Below are 26,684 nucleotides of genomic sequence, written 5' to 3'. Positions count from 1 at the left end.
AAGACTCCAGACAATCTTACATTGCTGCTAAATAATGTCTCATCATATGTAATGAACCTATGCCCGATCAAGTCACATATAATTGAATCTTCTTCTTTTTCCATACCATGCTTTCGCATGAAAAAACAAAAAAACAAAAAAAAAACATATCACTTCATAAGCTTCATTCATTCAGTATCAAATTTTATCTTCATATTCCATCTTCATTTATCCATCCTATCTAGCAAGGTATTCAACCGAGCGAACAACATCCAGAAGTTTCCTAATCCAATTACGAGACTCATTGTCATCTCATGGGATGTGGAGTTTACCAATCCCTCGTCCACCGCCCATGCAAGCTATGCAGACAATCCCATAAAATCCCATCAATTCGCCCCATGACTCCCAAGTATTGATATTTTAAATATTCCCCATCACGCCTTATCTATCGTCCTGGCATCTTTAGAAGTTATACCTCTTCGTGGAATTTATCGTTTCCGTTATACAAACTGTTTGATTGTGTTTTCTTTTCTATTTCCCATCATTGTACACATCACATACATGTGTGCAAAAAGCCCCTCAGATTCGTGAATCACTTTCTCCAAGTGATCTAGTACTTCATCGTCTAAGCATATATCCCAAATTGGGCAAGCCACCCACGATTCTCCTTACAATCTCATCCTGCTCCATTTCAAACTTGGTTTTTGAGTCATGACTTGTGTAGGCAGGGGCCAAAGGTGAGGGTGTAGATTTAGGAGGAGGAGTAGAGAAGGTAACAGTTTTAGGTTTTGGTGGAGCTGGATAAGATTGTGGTCTTGGTTTTATGGTTTGTTTGGATAGTAATCTAGGGGCAGGTCCTGTTGCGAGTGCGGGAGAAGGAGTTGGCGCATCAAAGAAAGAGAAATCGACTGACGCCCATGGATCCTGCACGCTAGTTGAGGCAGGTTGTATCGAAGGACTCGGTGGCTGTGACCAAGTACTTGTGGTGGGTGGGGCTGATACAGAAGAGATGCTAGGGGGAGGAGGTTGAGACCAAGTATCTGTAAAGCTTGTATTTAATGGTGAGGACAAGATCGGTTGGGGCGAGCGGTCAGAAAATGCTGTGGCTGATGGTGCCGGTGACGGAGGGGGTAGCGCAGTTGATTGAATTGGCACTGGAGTACTGGCGGGCATAGACCACAAGTCTACAAACGAAGGATTTGAAGATATAGGAGATGGAATAGTACCGGATAGTTGTGGGGACTGCAATGTTGTAGGGCTTTTAGGGAGCCCAAGAATTTGTTCGAGTTTTGATTTTCGATTTAGACCAAATCCAGATTGAAGTTTTGTAATCTGAGGATTTGGAAGAGTAGTAGAGTTGGTAAGCGAATCTCCAAGGCTCATCGACTTCTTATGCCTCAAGCCTCTGGTGGGAAACTTTGGAGCCTCAGTAACAATGGGCGAGGAGACCATTTCGCCCCATTCATCATCGTCGTCATCGTCATCTGAATCTGAATCGGTAGAAATGAAGGCTAAACTGGCAGGTTTGCCGTTCAAGCTGTTTGTAGATGGGGGTGGCATTGATATAGGTCGGGGTTTCTTAGCCGCTTGGGCAAAGCTTGGAGGTGGTTCTATTGGAGATTTGGGTGCTGGGCTTGGTAACGCAGGACTTAATTGCCCGAAACTTCCAAAAGTAGAGTTCATCGGGAGGGTGAAGGTCTTCATAAAAGATCCTGTGTCTGGGGGAGTATTACTAAAGCCAGAAGCGGCCTGCGTTGCTGGTGACGAAGCCCATCCAAACTGTGCCACGGGAGGCGGTGGCGGTGGTTTTATATTAACACCTGAGTCCACTGAATCCGTCGAGCTGTGTTCTCTCGGTTTCGATGATGAACGAGACTTGGACCTGGATCGATCTCGAGTAACCTCTTTCGACAATTTCTTAGGAACATCAACTGATTCCTTAGCAGCTACCTTCGCTTCGAGCTTCACACTCTTTCGTTTTGAGCCAAGAATTGTTGCTAATGGAACAGGTGGTGCATTTGGATCATTCCAGCCAAAAAGAGAACCACCTTTGCTTGTACCCCCAAGACTAACATGCCCATTGTTTCGATCTTCTTCCATCCATCTGGCCACTGTCTTTTGAGTCTCTTGCTTAACCTGAGATGGACCCCATGAGATCCGAACATAGTTTTCATCGTCTCCAGTATTGTACCTTCGCATAGTACCATACCTTGATACTCTATACCACATCTTTCGTTCTTCGGTAGATGCGAAAGTATCAGCAATGATAGTATCGGGTATAAAAATCTTTTCAACTGCTTCGTCGTAATCTTCATTGGCTTCCCCGAACAACGTCTTCACAGATGTCAGGTCGATAGAGAAGTCAACGGGTCCTGTCGGTCTTTTCGGTAAGTCCGAAGATTCGTTTTGTGGTGTAGCCAATTCGGAAGAAATGGGCTGCTTAATCGAATCGTTATTTTCCACAATTTCTTCACCATCATCCGAAAACCCCTCCTCAAAATCTCCAAAATCTCCGAATTCGTCATCATCTGGCTCCTCGGCATTGGAGCTCCCTTCTACTTCATCATCCTCTGAAACTTCTGACTTTGTTATAGCAACATGTTCGTTATTTTGCTCCGTCGGACCTTCGATTTCCTCCTCTACTTCAACATCTTCCACAACAAGCTCGTCTTCTGGCTTGGCTAGGTCATCTAAGTCTTCGACTGGCTCCTGGGTAGTCGGCGACACAATTTTGGTAGTTCGAGACCTTTTCGGTTCTTCATCTAGAGATGTCCGCGGTGACTCTGGCAGAAATTCGTCATGATGACTTATATCAGATGGCGAAGAAGATGGTCGCGAAGATTCATGCTCGAGCACCTGTGTCGATGGCAGAACAGTGTCGTCCGATCCATGATGTTCTTCCTCGACGATTTCGGTGCATAGATCACTCTTGGGTTCTAAATCAATGCCGAGTCCAATTGCTTCCTCATTAATTGTATCAATTCCACCTATTGCCACTTGAGCTGTTTCATCAACGGGAAGTTCTTCTGGCTCGGATTTTGTCTCGTCGGAATTCTCGGGTTGCGGCACAATTGCCTCGAATACCTCGGGAGACTCTACTTCAGAGTCCTCATCAGTGGCTTCTTCGACGACCTCTTGAAAGGGCTCTCGATTTGTAGTCGTAGCCCCTGAATTAACCTTGTCTTTAACGGTCACAGACTCCTCAGAAGAGACGGCGGTTGCCCAGGGATCCGGAGAGGGTTGTCGAGCAATTGCAACAGGTTCCGCCAGGAGACTCGGTGATAATTTCGGAACTTCACGCGCAGGACTCGGAGAAGAATTGCCCCAACCAGGCGATAATGATCCAACATCATCCTTTACTACCTCCAGCTTTCTTCCACGATTCGGTGTATCCCATTGTTCTGCTGCGCCGTCCAAACCCAGACCCCCTTTCTTTTTCCCCGTGTCCTCTCCCCAATCCCCAAACCCATCGTCCGAAGTACCCCAAGTCGCGTTAACGTTATTTCTTAAAGCTTCACTCGCCTTTCCAACCCGACTTCCATCTGCTACATTGTCAATGCTCCGAGTTCCCAATCCATCGTCATTGTTCAATTCGTCGGCCCACGGTGAGCCCCAAGGGTCGTCCATATCCATTCACATCCCCCTTTGAAAGCCTCTTTCATATTGATATTCTTTCGACCATCATCCGCAGATCCGTCCGTATATAGTATTTATGCTTATGTTGACTAGGAGAGCGCAATTTCGTGTATTGTAGTATTGTTACTCGTATTAATTTCGAGCTCCAAGGGTTCAGGGTCATCAATTTGACAATTCATCCGTTGTAAGACCCGGCCCCGTAACGTTGCTAAAGCCTAGGAATGCACGCTAAAAGCGTCATGGACCCAATGTCAGGTTAGTGATGGGTTTTCAGCGGATCAACAGTAATTGATTAGCAACATCGGATTGATAAGCGATAAGAATTTCATCATTCTAACTATCGATGTCTTGATGATATTTCAAATGTTGCGACGATGACTAGAACCATACATTTTGCCATTTTAATCTGATTTTCATATATCTCCAAAGATGTCTCTAGATAAAGTGAAACACATTGTTCTTGTAAGTATGCTAATACAATCACAGTACTCATCATCAATTAACAACGAACCTCGCAGGTCCTCTCCGGTAAAGGAGGAGTTGGAAAATCCTCCGTCACAACCCAACTTGCCCTCTCCCTATCTCTCGCCGGATCCTCTGTCGGGATCCTCGATATCGACTTAACCGGACCCTCCATTCCCCGTCTCTTCTCCCTCGAATCTGCCAAAGTAACCCAAGCACCCGGCGGCTGGATTCCCGTCCCCGTTCACCCCTCCGACCCCTCTTCCTCCATCGGTGCCCTATCATGCATGTCTCTCGGCTTTTTACTGCGAGAAAGAGGCGATGCAGTAGTATGGCGCGGACCGAAGAAAACAGCTATGGTTAGACAATTTCTCACAGATGTGCTATGGGGCGAACTTGATTACCTTCTCATTGATACCCCGCCTGGTACCTCGGACGAACATATTTCGTTGGCGGAAACACTTCTCAAGAATGCATTTCCGGGTCAAGTCGCCGGTGCGGTGATTGTGACGACGCCGCAAGCGGTGGCAACGGCAGACGTGAGGAAAGAATTAAATTTCTGTACGAAGACTGGAATACATGTTATCGGAGTAGTGGAGAATATGAGTGGGTTTGTGTGTCCAAATTGTTCGGAATGTACAAACGTATTCAACAGAGGGGGTGGAGAGGTTATGGCCAAAGATTTTGGAGTACAATTCTTGGGAAGAGTTCCAATTGATCCTCAATTCGGAATGTTGGTAGAAGCAGGCAGAAAACCAGTATATCCGGAAGGAACGCTGGTAAATGGAAAAGACATGAGTGGTGCCCAAAACGATGCTAATGCTGTCGGGGATGACGGGCTTTTGGTAGAGAAATATCGGGACTGTTCTTTATGTCCAATATTCCAGGACATCACTAAACAAGTCATGGATGCTGTAGAAGGAAAAGTTCCAAAAGAGGCATCGAGTGCTTGAGATTTAGTTTGGCATGGTAGGTGGCACAATTGCTGGTGTTGGGGATTTTGAGCATTTACACGGCGGCCGCTAAAAGGACAAAGCTGGCGTCCAAAACGGATGGGTTCGAATGATTACAATGAGTGCCTAGGTATTAAATGATTATACGACCGGGATATTATGATATGAATTGGACTATCACGGTAGATATCGTCATTAACGTCAAAATAAATTGTCATTTGAACTATGTGCATCCTCACCTAAGCCTATTCAGCGGAATAGCAAGTTATTGTCCGATCGTATCACAGACATTAACAATTCACCAATCCGAACTAATCATTGCGGATTTCTCCCATGCGCCTACCAGCTTGTGTAACGTATCGCTCGGGGCTAAATGCTTAAATTCATAGCAAGCACCCCCTATGGTTCTCGCTTAAGAGACACCTCGTGGAAAGACTCGGTCGGCTTGAAAAGGGTAACATCTCTGATTTGCTCTTGAATCTTCTGTAATTGTCTCAAGACTTCACAACAAGCACACGTGAATTATACCCTGTAACACTATCTTATATTATGTGTTCGAATATCCAACCCAAATCCAAAGCGCCTCTTCATGTTTCAACTATCAAATATACCACCCCCTATATTACCAAATCATCATGAATCCAACCATCTAGCAAGCCATATTCATGCCCAAATTTCTCACTTCACCCTCCATAGCCCCCGCATTATTTGCCTCGACATCAATATCATCCAAATCCTCCTTCTTCTTAATCATCCAGAAAGCCCTGACTGCCTCTGCAAATCTCAAACTACTCTTCTCCACCTCCTCTTCCTCCACAGCCGCAAAGCACAATCTGAAATATTGCCAACCCCTCTCCTCCGCAATCTCCGGAGTGGGACTAAAGATCGTGCCAGGAGCCGAGAGGACGAGATGGGGTTTCATGGTTAGGAAAATCCACAACGCTCTAGCCAATTTGGACCCAGGCACTTGTTTGGCCAATGGGTGAGTGTCGAAATGCATATGGATCCATACGAACATTCCACCGCGTGGCCAGTCGAAAGAATACATCTTGGTCTTGGTAATGACCGCCCATTCGGAATCGGAGATGGCTTTGGAAGTACCTTGCTTGACAAGGTAACGACCATCTTCTAGAGCTGCACACATTCTATTCATTCGTCTTTCGTAGGTGCCTCTCAAGCCCTCTAACCAACGCACCCAACCGTCAGTCTTCCAGCCTGTGAATGCAAGTTGTTCACTTCTGGATTTCTTGCTGAAATCAGCAGAAGCAGCTTGAGGACCCATGACCAATTCCGCGATCATTGCTTGAACGAACCCAGACGGCGGCGAAGTGGTGCATTCCGTGATGCGTAGAAGACGCTCTACAATAGCTGGCTGTGCCGTTATCCAACCGAGACGACATCCCGGAGCTACCGTTTTCGAAAATGTATCGAGGCGGATGACACGTCCGTCGTAATCGAAATTTAGGTATGATGGGACGAGACTGTCAAGATATGGGTAACCGGTGGAGTTCTTGAACGTGTGCACTGGTTCTGGCTCGGGTAAAGTCTCATTGCGAGCTTCTGCTTGCAGTCCGACGGCGGATGGAAATTGGAGGTACCAATATGGATCATCTTCAATAATCATTACATCATACTTACTGCAAATGGCGTAAAGTTCTTTGCGTCTTGGAATGGACAGAGTACCACTGGTGGGGTTTTGACCAATGCTATTTTAAATGGTGAGTATTAACCATAACAAGAAAAGTAGGACGGTACTTACGTGATGGTATACATCATGTGAGGTCTTCTACCCTTCGAATCATCCCAATTCTCAAGTACATCTTCGAGACTGCCAGGGCCCGTGGGGATCATGCCCTCAAGATCGATCTTAACCGGAACAACCTGTATACCCCCTAAACCACGTATTAGTACAATCTCCCCATTTTTGCGCCTCGTGAATACTGACGTGGTCTACAAGCCTGAACCGCAGTCATATAAGCGAACTCTTCACAAAGTATCCCCGGCCTCTCTCTAACCCAATCTCTCTCCTCACTCCAAACATTACTCAAAGCCTCAATCGCCTTGGAAAACCCATCCGTCGATCCACACGTCAAGAGAATCTCGGCCCCGCCCTTATAAGGAATATTCGGATGCAGATTCTCGCGCGCAAATTGTCGGACAAAAGAATACAACGGCGGATATCCCTGCGCCTGACTATATTGCAACGCCGTCGTCAAATCAATCTTCTGCAGCGGATTTGGCGCCGTCGATAAGTGGGGAATTAGCAAATGTCTCGAAGCTTCCGCCGACGACTTTTTGATCGTCGTCGCGGCGAGCTTCTGGGAAAGCTCGTCCGCCCCATGGGGCTCATTCGGACTGGGCGTGAATCTTTCCGGCTGTGCTATCTGGGCTTCTAGCGTATCGTATGGGAAGAATGCCGCATTGGGGAGACCTGAGACAATCGATTAACATATTGGTCGACGTGCAGTAGCTAGCAGCGTTGTAGTGGCGAATGCCAGCGTGAACATTGAAGCTTACCTCCCGCCAAATTTCCTATTCCGGGGATCTGAAAGAACTTGTAGAAACTTTTCATGGTGCTCTCCTGACGTGCCACCGTCACGCGCGAGAAATGATGGCTTAAATCCAACGGAGGCCTGGCGTCTTCATCTTGCTGGGACATGTTCTTGATTCCATTCGCAAGAAGGAACTCCGGGGTTTCCATTCCATTCGCCATGATAGATATTGGTAAAGATGCAAGTATTCACAATCAGTTGTCAAAAAAAATCAGTACTCACAACAGATCATAAGATACGATCTATGAAGAAAAGGAGAATGTACTTTCGAATTCTATCTACCTAGATACCTCCTACTTCGTACCAATATTTGCTTACTGATAACGTATCAGTGAAATCCACAGGAGTTTACAAAGCAAGATCTAGGGGTTCCCACTATGATTAGTTACACCGAATCGATAAGCTTTTCCGAAAGACCGTCCCTTATTCCGTTACTCCGCCGAAGCTTAAAGGTGGAGAGGCAACATTGGGGCATTTAAGAGAGATGCTCCTTTTCATAGTAATCCATTGAGATACGTATAAGTCCCGAACTCTAAGTTATACGTTTTAGACTACGACAGAGCGACTTGGAAAATCAGTAAGCAAATCTAACACATCAATTCACAACCTTTCTAACAAGAGCAAATGCTGTCTAAACCCCGAGTTTCTTAATCGTCACTTTCGATAAAGGTGCTATGTGGTGATTGCTCTATCTAACCCTGTCTATTCGCAATGTCCAAATGTCTGCAAACGGCGAGCCACAGAAAGACGCCATTATGAAGTGCAATCATTTAACCGTTCTTTCGAACTCGGCATCCATGAATCTTGGTGACTCCAATCCAGCCTTACTTAACAGCGATGCCCCAAGCAGTAGCCAGTGATCGAATTGCTTCACGATTGTACCTTTTGCCATTCTCGAGAATATCATCCATCATCATGAAAGTATCTAGAACGGCCGACCGTCAGTGCTTTCCTCGTGTGTAGTCGAAGACCAAAGTAAAACCCAATTGAGGAGTGAGAAGGATGTAAAAGAAACATGCAGATAGACTGTGAAAATAGGGAGTGCACGAAAAGAACCGATTATACATACGAGGCATTCCCTTCATACAAATAACTTCAGCATGAGAACCTGCAGTGATCATCTTTTCCCCATAAGCTTTACCTTCATCTCTCAAAGGGTCCATCTCCGCCGTCAAAATGAGAGCCGGTGCCAACCCCTCAAAGTTAGTCGCTAGCATAGGGGAGACTTTCCAATTCTATCACCCACTCGTTAACGTGTGAAACATTAAGGGGTAACGAAAACTTGCATTATAAGTATCCCGATCCCTCTCTTCCCCCAGAAATTGTGCCGCAAAATATTCCATTCTAGCCACTGGCAACGGCACTGTAAATTCCATCTCCCTATAACTAGGGTACCTATTCCATCCCTCCTCCGTCAGCTTTCCATTCGCCCCATATCCATCCAAGTCCACAGCCGGCACGCCCAACAACTGAAAACTCAACGGCATTCCCTCATCCCTACAAACAAGGCTCACGACCGCCGCCAACATACCCCCCGCACTTATCCCTCCCACCGCAAACCTCTGCCTATCCAAATTTCGCTTCTGAACCATCTCATCCGATTCAATCCATTTAAAAGCCTCAATACAATCATCCACCGGAATGGGCCATTGATATTCCGGCGCCAACCTATAATCCACATCAAAGACCACACAACCCAATTCCCCAACCAATCTCTTACAAAACTCCATATCCGTTTCCAAGCCCCCGAAAACCCATCCCCCACCGTGGAAATTGATATACACGGGTCTTGGCTTTCCTTCGTTAATAGTTGGAGCTGGTTCGAAAATCCTCACTGTGATGCTGTTCTTTCCATCGCTAGATGGTGTTACTGGACATTGAACATCAGTGATAGAATGTACGTCAGGTGCTATAGCACGCCCGTAAACGATGTTGTATTTGCGAGGATTGGCTCTAAACTCCTTGATTGGAATTTGATGGGTGGCCAATCGTCCCGCTGAGTAATGCGCATGATATTTTGCGAAGACGGGGTCGAACCGGGGAAGAAGATCAGGCGGAATACTGTTTATCAGAGGTTGGGATATGGCTGCTGGTTTAATGTCTGTGGAAGGTGAGATATCTTCCCCTGGAAGATGAAAGACGTTTGGGTAAGGCATCTGTGAATGAGGCTTCAATTGTCTTGGAGAACACTGGGTATCATAGAAAACGGTATACAGAATATTAACTGAGTATCTATTGGTATATGAGATTGATGAAGAATGCAGTTGTTGCCTCCTCCCCGCGCCACAGATGTGTTGTCGTTATCAAAATGTTCCCCGCAGATGCTTATCGGATGGTTCGGATGATTCCGCCACTAAAGCAATTCTGCATGACTGCCGGTTTGCATGCATCGGAGGTTATTGATGCAGTGAAATGACACATCCAATGTGTTGTATGTAATGGCCTCACGATTTGTCAACACTTCGCTGTCAATAAACTGGAGCCATGCTTTAACTTTGACAACGGAAGAGAATAAATCTCTGTCTGTTCCCAATAAGCCGCTGAGCTCAAAACGAACTACACTTGACCTGCGCTGTTGAAATTCTTGGCCGAACAAGTGTACTGCCTTGCTAAGGAATGGTCGTTTCCCCCGGGGAAGAAGGGTGCATGGAGCTTGGCGGCCGACTTCATCCTAGAGCCTGTGTTAGATGGCGGCATTCTGAAAAGTGACTTTGAATTGCCCATATGGACAAGGGTTAAATAGCACAATTTGACCAACACATTTTGAGCTCATGACGGTCCGAAAACTGTAACTATCCCGTCGGTACCAGCACAGCACCATTGGTCTCCTTTGCCATTTTCTTTCCAGGCAATGGCACTGATAACGTTCGTACGCTCTTTCTCTTTGCCATCCCGACCAATCTTTTTCTTGCCTTCGACTTCCGAACCCTCAACTTTGATCCTGTGCAAAACATTTCCAGTCAAGGTTTCCCAAACCACCACTTCTCCATCCGGTCCCTTGACATTCTCATTCCCCGACAGCACCCACTTCTCATTACCCCCAAAGCAACTTCTGACTCTGAACTCCTCATTCTTAAATCCCTCATCCTTATAAGTCTTCAAACATCCTCCACTCTCCCTATCCATCAACCTGACACACCCATCCAAGCTCCCCACCAGAACACCCCTCCTATCCCTCGTCCTCATCAAGCTCGTCACACTCCGCCCAATAACATCAGTCTCCAGCCTCCCAGCCCTAATATCATACCACCTGACCCTCTCATCCACACTCCCACTAACAATCTCATACTCCCCACCCCCATACCCCTCATCTCCGCCCTTCCCCGCCAAAACAACACTAACACTATCCCTCGCATCCTCCATAACCATCACCGGCTTCATACTCCCCGCTCTAATATCCCAAATCCTCACGCTCCTATCAAACCCTCCACTAATCAACAAGCTCTCCTCGCTGCCCGCAAACACTACACTATTAACCCGAGACGTATGTCCATTGTTCCCCCCAAACTTTCGAATCGTCTTCGCAGTCTGAACATCCCAGAGAAACACGCTGCGGTCACCGCCGCATGAAGCAAATGTAGCGTTTGTGGACGCGACTGCAATAGAGAGGACTTCATAGCCATGCGCAGAATAGGTTTGGATCAATTGGCTAGGTTTGGGAGGTTGATGGGGAGCGACAGGTTGAGAAGAAGCTGCGGATCGCAAAGGGTTATATAATCGGATATTGCGATCAGCAGAGCCCGTGAGGATATACAGCGAAGGAGAAGATGAGTATGTTAACGCGTGCACCGGTCCTTTGGTAATTCATTAGTTTTGACGATTCCCTGGTGGATGCGAAGGTTCTACACACCATTGGATCCAGTAAGTTGCGTCAACGGCTTGGAAGGAAATTCCATTCTTGCTGTAGAAGGTTCATCGCATCATGGTGAATTAGATATCAAGTCCTGAGGTCATGCACAAAAAGATTCAATACTCTCGTCGCATGTCATGAAAGCATCATGAGAAATTCTGATACTACAAGTTCATTCTGCCTGCCTGTTTCTCACCGCCAAAATCTAGAATTTTGATGCCTCGTATGCAAGGCTTCAGCATTCACAACGACATCCATGGATGAATTACTGAATTGCTAGATTTCATATTTTAATGTTTGCCTCTAATTTATAATCTAGACTAACGTGTTTTATCACCGAGTGGATCATATCACCGAGTGGATCACTTTCACTTCAATTGTTGATCTCTCACTTCAATACGCGTTTTATCAATCAATTGAAATGCAATCGAATAATAAAGAAGCTTGAATACTCTTAACTATTGAAGCTATTCAAAAAGATAAAAAACTTAATATTCGAAAAACTACTAAACTATATAATTTACCATATACAATACTCAATTATAGAATAAATAGTTTTACCCCCTGCATCGAAACTCAAACAAATTGTTATAATCTTATATAATTAAAAAAGGAAATGATTATTCAATATATACTTGATATAAATTCAAAAGGATTTCCATTTAAATTTAAAATAATAAAAGATATAGTAAATCATATTCTTGAATCAAAGAATACAAAACGTGTTAGAAAGTTTTGGATGTATCGATTTGTAAAGCGTTGAATCGAATTAAAAACGTATTTTAATCGTATTTATAACTTTCAAAAAGCTTTTTACAAAAATCCTAAACTTATTGAGAAATGGTTTCAATTAGTTTCAAATATACAAGCGAAATATAATATTCTCGATTGTGATTTCTACAACTTCAACGAAACAGGCTTTATAATGGATATAATATACCCCGGAATAGTAATAACTAATGCTGAACAAAATAGTAGAAGTAAAGCAATACAACCAGGCAATAAAGAATGGACTACAGCGATTATATGTGGTAATAGGAAGGATAAAACTATACCCCCATTTCTAATAATTCAAAAACAGGTCCATCTTTCCAATTGATATACCGAAACCGATTTTCCTGCGGATTGGATTATTAAACCTACATCTAATAAATAAACAAATAACGAAACGGATTTAGAATGATTGAAATACTTCGATATCACGGGAATAGCTACGTCACTTGGTATCACTGTGGTAGGGAATAATAATAATAAGTAGTAATATGCTAGATTGACTTGAGGATTGATCAGAAGGATCAAGCCTCATATATATACCTAGAATAGGCGATGGGATCACCTGAATTGGTAGTTGTGATCTCCTTGTAGATTGTGGATATGATCACTATGAGCGGAGCTCTTAGTGATTAATTTGATAAGAGTGTATACGTCTACAAGGGAGATCGTAGTGATCAATATAACTTTGCAAGAAGTGTGCGAAGTTACAGTCACGTGAGATCCACGTGGTATTACGCGGGATATAGGTTTTTTCCGTGACATTCGATAAATATACTAAGAATCGAAGAAAGGGCAAATATCGAATGTTAATACTAGATGGGCATGAAAACCACAAATCAAAAACTTTTCAAGCATACTATAAAAAGAACAACATCATATATTTATATTTACCACCACATTCAAATTATCTAATTCAACTATTTAATATAAATTGTTTTAGTAATCTAAAACATTCATATAATAATCAAATTGATAAATTTATCAAGGCACATATCAATCATATCTCAAAGATTGAATTCTTTATAGCTTTTAAAACTACATACAAAAAATCAATTATCTTTTAGAATATAAAATCAGGGTTTCGAAAAACAGGTTTAATATTATTTAGCTTTGAAGTTATACTTTCGAAGTTAGATATTCGAATTCGTACACCTACCCCCCCCTCTTTCAATCTAGATCAATAGATCTCTCAAACCCCTCGCAACCCAATTGAAGCTCTTTCTCAATCAACATTAATTAAATCTCGAATAACTTGTTATCAATCAAGCTCTCCTACACCTATATTTGAGACTGTACTAGCTCTAGCTAAGAATACAGAGAGATTAGCTTATAAGAATACACTTTTAAATATAGAGATTTGTACACTTCGGGTAGCAAATAAGGCATTAAACAAACATCAACACACGAAAAAAACTCAATTACATCAAAAAGAAATACTTACTAAATAAAAAACTCTTAATATATTATCTCAATAAAAAATTGATATTCAAATTCAACACAACAAACATCAAAATAAAAAAAATCCTATTAAAGAAACATCTTCTAATAAATACTATAATAAATATAGAAAATCAAATCATAATTCAAGAACTTATCAAAACAATATAATAGATCCTAGATTATTAGATTCTTAATAGTTTTAATCAATTGATTCAATTGTTATTGAATAATATAAATTTAAAGTAATAAATTGAGGTGAAAGTGATTTACTCGGTGATATGATCCACTCGGTGATAAAACACGTTATATATAATCTATAGTAAAGTTTTGGATGTAGCAGGGGTTCTCTCAAATTAGACTTCCATCAAGTAATAACATTCTCACAATATTCTGTCTAGTACACCGCACCTGAAAGTTTAAATGGGTGATTTCCTTCTGGGACCGTCGCTATTGAAAAGGGTTGAATCGTATTTTCCAACCATCCATGCGGCAAGAGGTATTCAGTGCAAAGTGAATATCGAGCGAGTAGGTAGTCACTCCTTGATACATCACTTCTAGACTACGCCATTTCTCTCACCAGCACTCCTCCATCTTCTTAATCAAGAGCTCGAACCTCTCGGGGTTTCTCCTTCGCATATCCGGCAATCATCAACAAAGTTCGTTTTGCAGCATCACCTGATCGGCACTCAAGCCGCTCCCTCTCCTCTATGTATGGTGCGCTACCTGCTCCTCACATCTAGCTCCATCCTAACTCCCGCCTCATTAGAGTCAATACCCACCAACACCAACACCCACGCCAACGCCAACGCCAACGCCAACTCCCTATCTTAGCCTCCTCTCTTATCTACCCGACTGCACATCCCAATCCAGCTCTCCCTCGCCTTCCTCGTGTTAAAAAAAAAAAAAGCCCACGTCAAAACTCCGTCTCCCAACTCCCGTCCCCCTAACCTTAGCACCTCATCTACCGCCTAAGCGTCGGCACCACTACCGAGTCATCTGCCCTGCCCCAATCCCAGATCCATACACCCACCCATCCCAAACAAACAATCCCGCTCTACGTGTCCTCCTTCCCCCCCCCTACAAAAATCCCAGCCCACCGGTACACACTAACCAGCATCTCCACCCTCACTAACCCAAAGCGCGTCGCATTCTCGCAAACTCTAAAAACGAAGTGCTTTGCCATCGCTTCCGCGCTCCAAAGGCAGTTAGAGCGTTCAGCTGCCGAGCGGCTCCTGCATATCCCATGCTCAGCTCGGCATTTCTAGAAGCCAGATGGATATTGGTCTAGGAGATATTTTGTTTCTGGTGTGTACCTTAGCACCTTGGCTCATCGGTTGCATTTATCCCACTGGCAAACGTCAGAATCAGTCGATCTTGACGTAAAGCGTATAGACACGGATGTGAAACTCGAGGGACGTAGGAGTGTGGCAGTGGTACCATTAGTGGTGTACGTAGTGTAGATAATTTGTGGGTTTGTGGGGTGCTAGGGAAGTTGGCTCTCCACATTGAAAGATCATCGATTTTGAACAGATTGAGTTGGAGAGGGACGGGGTGTGCTCGGGTTTGGACGGTTAAATGTTTGAAGGGTGGACAGTGGAAGTGTTTGAGACGGTGGTGGAAGGATCAGATGTTTTGTGAGAATATTACATGAACTGGTGAAGATGTGCTCCTAGATGTTGAGTCGCCGTAATCGAGAATGAATACTGTGTTGTCAGTTATCAGTAGCCAGGTTGAAGAGCTGAAGAATGCAGAATATTATGTAGTTTGTATATACACAATCCATACAGAGTATGACTATTGGGACAAGATGAAACAGATTTCGATGTGAAAAATAAAATGCTATTGATGTAAATTGATTGAGAACTAAGAACCCGGTATGTACTGTATTCCATACCTATGCCGCTGCCTCGCTATGCAAGATGCTTTCATAACCATCCAAAATGCAAAATGCAAATGCATAGCAATCCCAAACGCCTCTTGGTATCATTCCATTCTCCTTTAAAGGACCCATCATCAATATAATAAAAATGTAATAATGTACAAGAACCCCTCCTAAAATACATTTATGTTTATGCATAAATGCCATCGTTCTCACGAGAGAAAGTTTTCTCCAACGGTTCTCTCATCTCAAAAATTCCAGCGCTTGATTGTTTAGCAGAAGCCGACCAACTCCTGCGATCAATATCCATCAAGTCACTCACTCGTCCCGAGATGAGTGCTTCCTGTATCCTTGCCATCTGCCAAAACTGTGCAATCTCGGAAATAACCGATTGTGCACCAGAGAAGGAGTCGATGATGGAGGGTAATGAAGCTTTATGTGTTTTAGCCGAGAGGATATCGACTGCAGAAATAATAGCATATCCCACGAATGGCGAGGAGAATTTGATGGAAGTAGTTGAGCTTGGCGATCTCATGCCGGTAGATTCACGACCATTCGCCACAAAATCCATGACTTTCAAGAACTTCTTCGCTTGCTCCTCGGCTATAGAAATGTAACGAGAATGTTGTGACTCGTCAAGGTTGTAAGGTTGAACATATCGATGGAGCTTCATGAATGTGTTGTAATACACTGCATGCATCGTCATGTAGATGCCCAGTTCTCCACCACCGGACATTCTTTCCATCGATTCCGCTGGGAAAGCAAAGCGGTTTGGCAATGTGCTTTTCCAACTTGAGAGACGTTCCATTGTAGATCGGTAGAACTCATTGAAATCAGAGCCCCTTATTGGTTGCGGTCGTTGTGAATTGCTGTATATGTTGGACATAACATCACCCCAAATCGTTGCAGCATTTATTAGATATGCCATTGGGTTCAAAGTCCGTGGATAGTCTAGAGATCGCGGATTTGATACCTCAAAAAGAGGATTTTGAACATTGACCTGGTTCTCAAAGCTCTCCTCATCGCAAGGTAGACGAAGGTATACGTGTTTTGGGTCAATCATGCTTAGGTGTCCAGAACAGAATCCGTTGAATCTATCCATGAGATAACAACTCCAAAAGGTTCGTCTTCTGCATTCGGCGTATCCACTGAAGTTGAGCCCGAAAGGAAAACTCTTGCGGTAAGCATCGTCGCTCTTCTCTATTTCTATGTTCAACTTCAAACCTGTCGCGGCTCTCACAGCGGACCCACAGAAATCCCATGAATCGTTGGGATTGTTGATGGCAAAATAGTATAAAGCCAACAACAAGCGAGCCTGAACCAATTGAATTCCAACGTGGCGCCTGTCGCATGCGTATCTGGCGACTTCAGCATATCGTGCAGCCAGATGCTTGTGTTGAGATCGAGGTGAGAAAGCTGCTCCAAGGGCAAGTATGGAATATATGAGCATAACATCATTCAAAGACTTATCCTTGGTAGAACGAGCCCAGCTTGTGAATTGATTTTTTGGAAACATGAAATAGGCTGTCTCTGGAACATATTTGAAGAAAATCGACAAAAGCTCGACGGCGAGATCTGTGTTTGCAGAGTGGAACGGGTCATTTTGCCACTCTGCCTGTAAGGTATGATCACTCAATCGATTATTCGCTGGCTCCGCCCACGCAGCCCTCGGAGATGTTGGGTCTTGAACAGAAAGTCGTGGTGAAGCTTCTGATGCTACTGGAGTGTAGTCACTATAGCCGTTGCGCTGTCTCTTGGTATGCTGCTCTACTTCCGGGCTCGCTCGGCGTAAGTTTTGTCGCGGCGAGACTGAATGGCTTTCTTCACGTTCCTCGACTCTGAAAGATTCACCGTCAGTTAAAGAAGAACCTGGCCTAGGTAGGCTATCTTCCGAGTCAGCTGGCGGCGTGTCTGGAGAGTTGTGACCTCCTCGGGGACTGTTGAAAGACTACCATCAGCAAAAGTGGGATAAATTATGAGGCAGAATTAGATCTGCACAAGTGACATCAATGCTACTTTGATCATGGTAACTTACGCATTCTTAAACTTGCACACCCGGCCAAACTTGTCACATTGCACACATCTAGGGTAGTCTGGATCGCATTTGATCTTCTTTTCCCTACAAGTGATGCACGCAATTGCAAGTCTCTTTCTTGGCTTCCCCGCTTTGGTGACTCCCCAATGAGCATTCACATTCTCTCCATCAATAACTGTCTTGCAGTGAGTTCCATCGTCGTAGAAATAGCACATTCCTTCACCCGCAACGTCGGCTTGCCTAACGAAACGAGGTAAAAATTGAGTTCCTGTCCAGATCTTGGGTCCAAGACCATCCTTGACCGTCACAGGCTCGCCCATTACATTACCAGCAGGTGTGGGAAGGTAGTTTCGTGGAGCTGGGGCATGATCACGATAGAATTGTCTAGACTCGTGTTCAGATCTAGAAACCTGATGTTGATGCCGGTACTGGTCAGGATGAGCTCTCAGAGCTGGAAACTGATCCTGGCGAGGAGACTCTGAGTGAGGTGACCAACTATTGCCCGAAGGCATTTGACCTTGTCGTGGGTCATGGTGCGGGTATTGAGGTGCGTATCGGGGAGATTCTGGCATCGATCCCACATTGGGACGGTTAGATGGAGCAGGATAGCCTAGCCTGTCGAGCGAGTCTGGTCGAGAGGCGTGTGTGTACTGTCGTGGAGGTGCTGAACGTTGAAAGTTTGCATCAAATGAGCGGTCTTGATGTAGAGGTGTAGTAGGTAGACGGCCATCTTGAGGGGATGAAGATGGAAAGATTGGACTCTGTCTTTCAGAGTATGGCGACTGCGCAGGTCTACTTGGAGGTGGTGCACCGCCAAACAGACTAGTTATTGATGGGAGTTGCTCTCGAGGAGCTGCACTATGGGCTGGTTGGTACATGTCACCTCTCCTTCCGTGGTCGAAAGGTCCTTTGAGATCAGAAACGGGAGAGCGTGATAGCGTAGTGTTATTGTCACTTCTCTCGCGCAAAATGTTTACTTGCTGCTCAGAAGTATTGTGAAGGGGAGGGTAATCCTTGGCTGTGTTTACCAGTTCGTGAGAAGGTGAGGTGGGCGGTTGGGAGAATATCATTCTTGAGAGTGTATACTCAAGCTTGGGATTAGACGAGGGTATATGGTTGGTCTTTAAAATTTGTACAAGGGCGGTATAGATCCTTCCCTTTAAGGTAGCAATGTGGCACAGACACGGTTTGTGTCAAATATATCAGGATGCTGTAATTGCTTCGATACTGAACCAATTCAGCTGACCTCGAGTAAGGGTCGTCGAGCTGTTTTCAAAACGGCAGTCGCAACGAAGCACCGCCAGTCTTATTTGGAGAGGCAGGGACAGTGATTGGAATATATCGTGGGTTTGGTGAGGAAGCACAATGTAACAATGACACGAGGAGGACCCGAATTGAGAGTTGAGATGTGATAGGTATCTTGGTATCAATGAATCCTGTCGGCAATGGAAAATTGAACGTGTGGCTCATGCTGTGACCACAAGTTCGGACAAACCCATTATTCTGGAAGCAAAAGCTCGTGCGAGGGTGGTCGAAGTATGCTTGGTAGTGGTGGTAGTGACAGCAGGTGTGTTGTAGCAGTCCTGTGGTAGACGGGTGGTATTTGGAGCAGGACGGACGGAGAGATGTATAGCAAGCGTTAAAAAGATGGAGTCAAGGATTTAAACCTGGTAATTGCAGAAGGAATATGCAGTTCAGAAAGCCGGTCCCAAAAACAAGGGCTTGTTTGAAGAGCGGGCCTTTATAAGTTATGTGTATATGTGGGAAGAGGTTGAAGGGAACGGGCGAAAAAAGCGACGAAGATGCTCTGTGAAAAAATTGGCGTGCAAGAAAAGGTGGATTGTGAATATATGTGACAATTAAAGATTAATTATCTGCTGCGTAGATTTAAAGGAAGAGACCAAGAAGAGGCTAAAAAGACTAAAACGACTAGGGGACCAAGACTGAATCGATCTAGAAATCCACACAATCTCACCATCACATCGAATCCAAGCTTTTTATTTTATTTTTATTGAGGAGGGAAAAGCGAGCAGAGTGGTCGCATGTCCGGAGCAGTGCAAGGAGTAATCAAGGAGTAATCAAGTCCTTAGTAACGAATAATCCTCTAGTACCGGTAATCGGGCCAGGAGTCAGAAATTACCAGCATGCTAGCACGGCGGTAGTGTGGGAGTGTGGGAGTGTGGTAGTGTGGTAGTGTGTTCGAATAAGTTCTTAACCATCTAGCTGCTTTTCCTAGTCCGAGATCACAGTCCATTCCATCGCCATGTCCATATCCATATCCATATCCATACCAGTCCATACCAGTCCATACCAGTCCATACCAGTCCATACCAGTCCATACCAGTCCATATCCATATATCAATCCACACCCACACCCACACCCACCCTCATCCATCCAGCCCGGTTGAGCCAATTTGGACGCAATAATATATCATTCGTCCCCTCGCGCGGTTCGGCATCAGGATAACTGGGTCGCCCGTCGACAGGATGAAGGGAAAGGGCCAAAAAAAAAAAAAAAAGACGGTGCAAAACTTCGAACTTGTGGGGTATGCAAAGGCAGTGATCCCTTTACGTCCACGGAGCTAGGGTTGGATCCATGGTTCCGTGGCGGCTCAGAGGTGCTGTGCAATGGACAAATGGGAAAATAACAACAAGAACAATGGAACAACAGAAAAATAAACAAAGAAACCATCCAAAGCCCCTTGCCCTTGGTCTCTCATTCGGTGGTCATGGGCGATGGGTGCTATGGAGCTTGGGGACTAGTTCCAGACTTAGCGGAATCCTCCATTCAGATTAAGTTTACACGGATCTGAGATTGAATGTGCACACGAATACACCTGATAAATGCGAATGCCGAATGTGGAAAAAATGATATTGCAAACTTTATTTGCATTTGGGGCCACCGCGGTGCCATGTTCTGCACCAAGCTTCTTGAGAGAAATCTGAGATAGAGTGGTATTCAATTTTGGGAGGGGGGCGTAACCGGGGGATGGGTAGTCTTGCACAGCAAGGAATAAAGCGTGGCATGGCAAGGTATGAGGGAGGCCAGCAGCAGCTCGCAAAAAGGAAGAAATATTGGGAAGGCCAAATATATTGATTTAATACCGTCCAATCAGGGAGGGAAGGCTTTCCTAGCTTTCTTGCTCCCAATCTATCAATCTATCTATCAATCTATCTATCCATCTATCTATCCATCTACCCCTTCCTGTGTATGGTGGCATGTCTCGACGTAGCATCGGGCGTGTACACTCACACCAAAATAGACGTGCTCACACGAAGAAGAGTCAGTTCGTTGGCTACATTGCCCACACGAGACAGATAAACGACGGCGCCAACTTCAAAAAAGGAACGTGTCTTCCGCATCTGTTTGTCTGCCGGCAGTGTTCACATTGATTGTCCATTGTATCATGGTCGGTCTACCGGTGCACCCACTGTCCACTGTCCACTGCTCATCACCCATCGCCCATCGCCCATTTCTTGCCCAGAAACTGATAAGATCGTTTAGCGTCTTATGTCAACTGTAACGATTGGCATGCACATACACTTTGCAGCTGGAATTATTCAAACATGCATAAGTCACTGGTGCGTCGGCTATTAGAATGAAGTTTGACTCATTTAGTGCCGTCTGGTAAGCTGTGAGCGACATGATCAAACCCACTGACGCCGGCACCCTCTTAAACTTTCTCGTAGTCGGTAGCTGGCACACTTAATAGTCCGATGCGCGTTTGGCTTCTCAAATGGCAAGAGGTCTGACACACTTTGTCATCAACTAGTAGCAAATACCGGCCGATGCACGCAGGGGATCCTTATGTTGAAGTCCATCCATCGTGTGAATCCAGCCGTACGTTGCTGTGGCATGGCGAGATCTCATTACATGACAATTTTACTGTGTGTGATGGATGCACTCGTATCGCGGACGGAGGAGACAATGTGCTCCTCGGCGCGAGAGGGATCTTCCGTCATAATTAACGAGTGGTGATACTTCGATGTCCGGTACCAAATAACGGCACGCGGTATATTAATTCTTGCCTGTCATTTGGCGTGCTCGTTGCGGGCTCCAGAAAAAAGCTGCAAGTACCCAGCTACCATTCCCACTGCCGTCCGTCCCCATAAATTTTGAGTTTGTCAATGTTCATCTCCATCCATCGCCATCTCCATCGGTTTCCACTTTCCCCTTTCGCACCATCATCTGCCAAAACCCCGGGGGAGAGCAAAGTGGAAGGGCAAGTAGTGGAAGTGGAAGTGGAAGTGCAAGCGAATGCGAAATTAGTGCTTGCGCAGGTGCTCTTACAAGTTAGCAAGTATTCAGGTTCATGGGGGAAACGCCATCCACTTCCCGTCGCCTCACGTCTCCATATAATGCTTCTACCCGACCTTCTTTGGCACGGGAAATCGGTACGCCAGGATTTCTTACGGCCGTTGCATTTCTAGATCTATGTGCATTGTACTTGCCAGAGGCGACGTGGATGTCTGCCTACCTAGGTAGGTCATAAGATGGGGAGTATTTTGGGGAAGGCGGAATGGGCACAGGTAGGCAGGTGGTTAGAATGGGCTCTCGCTCCGTCTGTTCTTCTCTATCGTCCTCGACCACTATTGATTTTGCAACATGCCTCTTCACTCTTATGGATTGTCATGCAGAAATCGCTCGGTGATGGCGAAAAGGGAAACCTGGATGAAACGTTTGGCTACTTTGGGCAGACACCAAGGGACCTCTTTGCTTATTGCTCATGATGGGGATTTCTTCCTTATCCAAGTTGAGTAGTACATTTCGGCATCTTGCTGCATTGGGATTAACAATCGTTCTACAATCGTACCACCTGCAGGTTTACCCCCCTAACCACCAGGACGGACGAATCCACCAGCAACCAGAACGGTTGGTTCTATACGACGTATAACATCCATGCCGCCCACAACCCGCTACCATGCAATTTCCAATTTACGAACGGAATGTACAACGTAAGATCTTGCAAGTTGCAACAAATCCCCTGGGGCTCATCTCCAACTCCAACTCCAACTCCAACTCCTACTCCGTGCCCGTTCCCTCGGTACTTAGAACGCTCGGTCCCGACTGACTATTGGGAAATAATGAGTAATCCGCACTTTATCTTTTGGGTGGAAGTTCCGAGATTTGCAGTAGAATTCCACGCAGTCTTCACGTCTGGACGAGGGTGCCATACCTTCTCGCACGGAGGAGACAGGGAGGAAGGCTTCCAAGTTCTCACACATGCCTGGGTAGGAGGCAGTCTGTTCAAACTTCATAGTACAACACAATACAACACGATACAACACAGCTCCGTACATACCCACTCACTCATTACAAAATCCTGACAGCTGCTGTTCAATCTCTTACTCAGGGTCCTACAAATGACATTGGTCGCCGACTGTCCGCTTTTTTGTCGTCATTGCACAACCTTTCCTTTTCTATCCACCGATCCCACTCGTAGTCTTGTAGCACACATGAGTAATCACCGGTCATCGTGCTTCCGAAATGAATCTTGAAAGAGCCGTATAAAACAGTGCTGAATAATGATAGGCACGGGTAAGTAGGATCTACCAAAGACATGGTGGAAAGATCGTCGCTGAGCAGTCTGAATGCAGCCCTTCCTCTCATGGCCAATAGACAGTGTCGCGCACACCTATCTCTGCGGCCGTATATCACCTATGCGATCACAAGAAAAAAGGCCACGACATTTGATTCACATGTTCCGTTTGACCTTTGACAACAAATCTCGTCTCAAACATTTAAAACAATATCTTGCTTCCCAAGGCAACGCTTCGATAACTTGGAATTATGCAGGTGATGCCCTTTGCCCTGATCAGGGACGTGCTCCGACGACCTCCAACTCGTTTAGGCTTAATGTACTTGGTAAAACTTGTCTGGATTCTACACGCAAACGAGAGAGAGGAAAAAGAACGTTTGACTGATCCACCCAAGTGCTCAAAGCCTCAAACATCCCATCCATCAGCTCCCGGCTGATCGTCACAAATGGTGAAATGTCAATCATGAGTACAGGTAGAAGCGAGCAAAAGAACAAGAAGATGCAAGCGTGAGATACCAGAAGAGCCGCGCTTCAGGGGTTTCGCAGGATCATCTCAAGCCACCAAATGCTAAAAAACGCCAACGGTGAAAAGAGTGCCAAGAGCGATTCGTCTATTGAAAAAAAGCAACCACAGTATTTCATTTCGGTACATGTCCCCTGTTCATATAGACAATTTCCTTTCTTTTCCTCTCCCAAGAGCCGGACGAGACGCATATTTCACATTTCCGGATTCGGATCCGAGTGCATATCTCTACAGTGCCGCAAACGGGCCGCAGCATGACCCCCCTCCCCATATTGCTTGTTGCCTCCTCGCAACCATAACCTGTTCGGGTAATCTTCAATCTCATCCTGGGACACGACCTTCGTGAAATTCCAACGACTCGTTTGGTGTAGAACGTGGTATTCCCGCAAGAATCCGTGGAGCCAACGATAGCAATCTTACTCCAACGGCTAAGCGCGGTCAGCAAGAAGTATGCTCTGTTCTGAAAATGATCAAATCCATCCATGCCAAAGGAATATACCGAAACTGATATCCAAAGAACTGGTAGGATGACCCGACTGTGCCTCTTGCCTGCAGGGACAAGCGCCGAGGTTTGGTACCAACCAAAATTATCTACACTCCTCACTGCAGATAATATGGAGAAGCAGTTCGGGTCTGGTGCCAAGCCTTCAGGGGTGGGAAATGGCCCTCCATGGGTGCCACGAAGTCAACGATAAGGCCAGTCACAATGCCGTCGGACGTGCTTGCCGAATAGCCCGGGAGGGGTCTTTGAAATACCGTTGTAATTGAGTTGCGGTACATCAGAGTGGAGTGGAGAGTGAGCCATGTGATTTTGCTCATGACAAAACCAATATTAATGCCAACATCGAGAAGGAGCACTAAGAAGGCATAAACATTTGGCAATCTTCCTTCAGTACGTAAGTTTTCCTCAAGCACCCAAGTAATACCTTCCACAAAAGTTCCATCTCCAACAGGTTCCATGCCTTTGGGCTTACTTTCTCTGGGGCTCAAATCGCATTCAACGAATTAGGTTGGGCACAGCTCGAAAGAACAGTCTGGTCGGCCTTCCACAAGGACTAGCATTGCATTCCTGCTGACTGCGAGACTCTTGGCATCCATGTGCCGCACACATCCAACGTCACGAAAGGTCACACATATTGTCTCGGGATTCTCGAGAACGATATATTACCATAAGCCGCCTAGCGGGGCTCAATACTACTCGCCTAGAAGAAAAATTCGTGAGGAAATTTGATTGGTCCAATTACGAATAGCCGGTGAGCCTGTCAGCTTTGAATCTTCAGAATCACCCTTCCGTGTCATGCAATATTCTAAAGATAGTCCCCAAATTTCCAATCCATCGAACAGACCCAGACAATGGGTAAACAACAAGTGGTGCAGATCGAAGGGGGGGGTCTCATTACCGGCCGTTGCACGAAAAAAGTATGAACTTTGTGCAATCGAAACCGAGAAAGGCAGGTCGGTTAGGTGTTACCAACACCTTGGGTCAGCTTCAAACAACACCTGGGTATTTTATTAATTGAAGTGTAATTAACATGGATACCATTGGGACTCTGTGATTTATTTAGGTTTCGAACCAGGGGTGACGCAACTGGGGGTGAATAGACGAGAACAAAGAAGCCCTGGGGAGCGGAAGAATATCCGAGCTCTCTACGCGGAGTGAAGGCCGGTGGGTAGGTAGAACTCCAGGGAATCCAAAGTCTAGATCCTGATACGCACATCGCTTATTAGCCCCAAATGCCAAAACAATACCAGCATTCCACAGGCCACTCGTTAAAATTTTCCTCAAGTGGGAAGATTAATAGCTGATCCCACGTTTTTCCTTTTGACTCCATGCGGATCGTGAGGCAGATGGAGAGGGGGGGACGACAGTTGTAAGCTGGATTCGAGGGTGGTCTAGCGTCATTGAGGCTGCAAAGTGTAACCCAAGACTGTGCAATCTGCACTGCACTACCGATGAGGGATTCGGATATGCCGTGATTCGTATAAATCCTAGAAAAAGAATAGCTCATTATTGGTGCGAAATAACGCAGCGTCATATTATGGGCGAGCGGCCAATGAAAGAAAAGAGCGAAGAGCGAGATTATGGGGAAGTGCTAATCGAAATTTCTGGTATCCTTGATTTAGCGATGGCAATTTTACGCCTGTGAGAGAATTTCATGTCGAAGAATGGAGACAGTGACAGGCCAATAGTTCAAATATGGGACGAAAATTCCAGGAACCTAAACTTCTCGATACTGCACTGTATCGTATGGTTTCGTGTACCTACTTTCGGGGGGAACCAACAGTTATCCTCGCCGAGATTATGGATGGGGTGGGTTTGGGTCGTTAGCAGAGAGAATCGAACGATTATTGCCTTGACATATGGATAACATCATGCGAGTCTGGGTGAAGAATGGGAGACATTGGAGACATTGGAGAAAATGGAGAAAATAATTCCGGGAATGTGTAGATGGTTTTTTCCTTTCTCCTCCGGCCTCGACTCATGAACAATAAAGTCACAATGACATTACCGTATAACTCATGCATACATACATGACATCGTATACACACACATATTACATGTCTAGGTCGCACATATACATGTGATGTATCTCACTACTCATACATATTCATGTTATTCATATTATTCATGTTGTGCCCCAGCAGTCAGTGCCTACATCCGGTTCTACACGGTGTGTTGGGATCGGCTCAGTCTATTGTCCGAATTTGCATAAGCATGTTTATCTGATGGCTGGGCACGATGCTGGGTGACAGTGGGTGAATTATTATGTTATGCATTAGATGGAATAGTATAGTTTTTCTTTTATCCTTTGGGGGGGTTTTCCTCACTTCTGCTAATAAGGTCCAGGATGAAGTCCTCCGGTAGTAGGCAAAGCTACATGGTTTGTTTTCTTTTCTTGGGTTTCGATGTCGGTGATACCTCGTACACTTGCAGCTCGCAGCCGGCATAGTCATAAAATCGTCTAATCGTCGCTTTCGTTCCAACTTCCCACACACCCCTTCCCAGAGATAGCAGAATAATAAACATCGCTCATTAAATTTGTATGGCTCAGGAGGGTCC

The 26,684-nt window shown here is 45.2% G+C and overlaps 7 protein-coding genes across 7 annotated transcripts; 1 reads left to right on the top strand and 6 right to left on the bottom strand.

Moving 5' to 3' along the window:
• Positions 1-157: 157 nt before the first annotated feature.
• On the bottom strand, positions 158-3,867 carry BCIN_02g03290 (hypothetical protein). Its single transcript, XM_001547605.2, has one exon. The coding sequence runs from the start codon at positions 3,610-3,612 to the stop codon at positions 598-600; it is 3,015 nt and encodes a 1,004-aa protein (XP_001547655.2). The 5' UTR covers positions 3,613-3,867; the 3' UTR covers positions 158-597.
• Positions 3,868-3,918: 51 nt separating this feature from the next.
• Positions 3,919-5,256, top strand: Bccfd1. The gene is made up of 2 exons (XM_001547606.2): positions 3,919-4,077; positions 4,134-5,256. Exons 1-2 carry the CDS (start codon positions 4,045-4,047, stop codon positions 5,028-5,030), a joined length of 930 nt encoding a protein of 309 aa, XP_001547656.1. The 5' UTR covers positions 3,919-4,044; the 3' UTR covers positions 5,031-5,256.
• Positions 5,257-5,476: 220 nt separating this feature from the next.
• On the bottom strand, positions 5,477-7,876 carry BCIN_02g03270 (hypothetical protein). The gene is made up of 4 exons (XM_001547607.2): positions 7,548-7,876; positions 6,976-7,461; positions 6,790-6,922; positions 5,477-6,736 (listed from the first exon to the last, which is right to left on the bottom strand). Exons 1-4 carry the CDS (start codon positions 7,741-7,743, stop codon positions 5,680-5,682), a joined length of 1,872 nt encoding a protein of 623 aa, XP_001547657.1. The 5' UTR covers positions 7,744-7,876; the 3' UTR covers positions 5,477-5,679.
• Positions 7,877-8,170: 294 nt separating this feature from the next.
• On the bottom strand, positions 8,171-10,113 carry Bmr5. The gene is made up of 3 exons (XM_024691236.1): positions 8,869-10,113; positions 8,652-8,817; positions 8,171-8,507 (listed from the first exon to the last, which is right to left on the bottom strand). Exons 1-3 carry the CDS (start codon positions 9,736-9,738, stop codon positions 8,407-8,409), a joined length of 1,137 nt encoding a protein of 378 aa, XP_024547006.1. The 5' UTR covers positions 9,739-10,113; the 3' UTR covers positions 8,171-8,406.
• A 37-nt stretch (positions 10,114-10,150) lies between these two features.
• Positions 10,151-11,618, bottom strand: BCIN_02g03250 (hypothetical protein). Its single transcript, XM_001547610.2, has 2 exons — positions 11,433-11,618; positions 10,151-11,376 (listed from the first exon to the last, which is right to left on the bottom strand). Exons 1-2 carry the CDS (start codon positions 11,476-11,478, stop codon positions 10,352-10,354), a joined length of 1,071 nt encoding a protein of 356 aa, XP_001547660.2. The 5' UTR covers positions 11,479-11,618; the 3' UTR covers positions 10,151-10,351.
• A 3,826-nt stretch (positions 11,619-15,444) lies between these two features.
• On the bottom strand, positions 15,445-18,866 carry BCIN_02g03240 (hypothetical protein). Its single transcript, XM_024691235.1, has 2 exons — positions 17,561-18,866; positions 15,445-17,462 (listed from the first exon to the last, which is right to left on the bottom strand). The coding sequence occupies exons 1-2, from the start codon at positions 18,628-18,630 to the stop codon at positions 15,716-15,718; spliced, it is 2,817 nt and encodes a 938-aa protein (XP_024547005.1). The 5' UTR covers positions 18,631-18,866; the 3' UTR covers positions 15,445-15,715.
• Positions 18,867-20,853: 1,987 nt separating this feature from the next.
• On the bottom strand, positions 20,854-21,246 carry BCIN_02g03230 (hypothetical protein). The gene is made up of 2 exons (XM_024691234.1): positions 21,103-21,246; positions 20,854-21,048 (listed from the first exon to the last, which is right to left on the bottom strand). The coding sequence occupies exons 1-2, from the start codon at positions 21,204-21,206 to the stop codon at positions 20,898-20,900; spliced, it is 255 nt and encodes an 84-aa protein (XP_024547004.1). The 5' UTR covers positions 21,207-21,246; the 3' UTR covers positions 20,854-20,897.
• Positions 21,247-26,684: the final 5,438 nt, after the last annotated feature.

Source organism: Botrytis cinerea, chromosome 2, assembly GCF_000143535.2.
Source record: "Botrytis cinerea B05.10 chromosome 2, complete sequence".
In the NCBI taxonomy this organism is placed as follows: domain Eukaryota; kingdom Fungi; phylum Ascomycota; class Leotiomycetes; order Helotiales; family Sclerotiniaceae; genus Botrytis; species Botrytis cinerea.
Note: the sequence above shows the minus strand (reverse complement) of the source record. Positions and strands in the feature narration are given on the sequence as shown.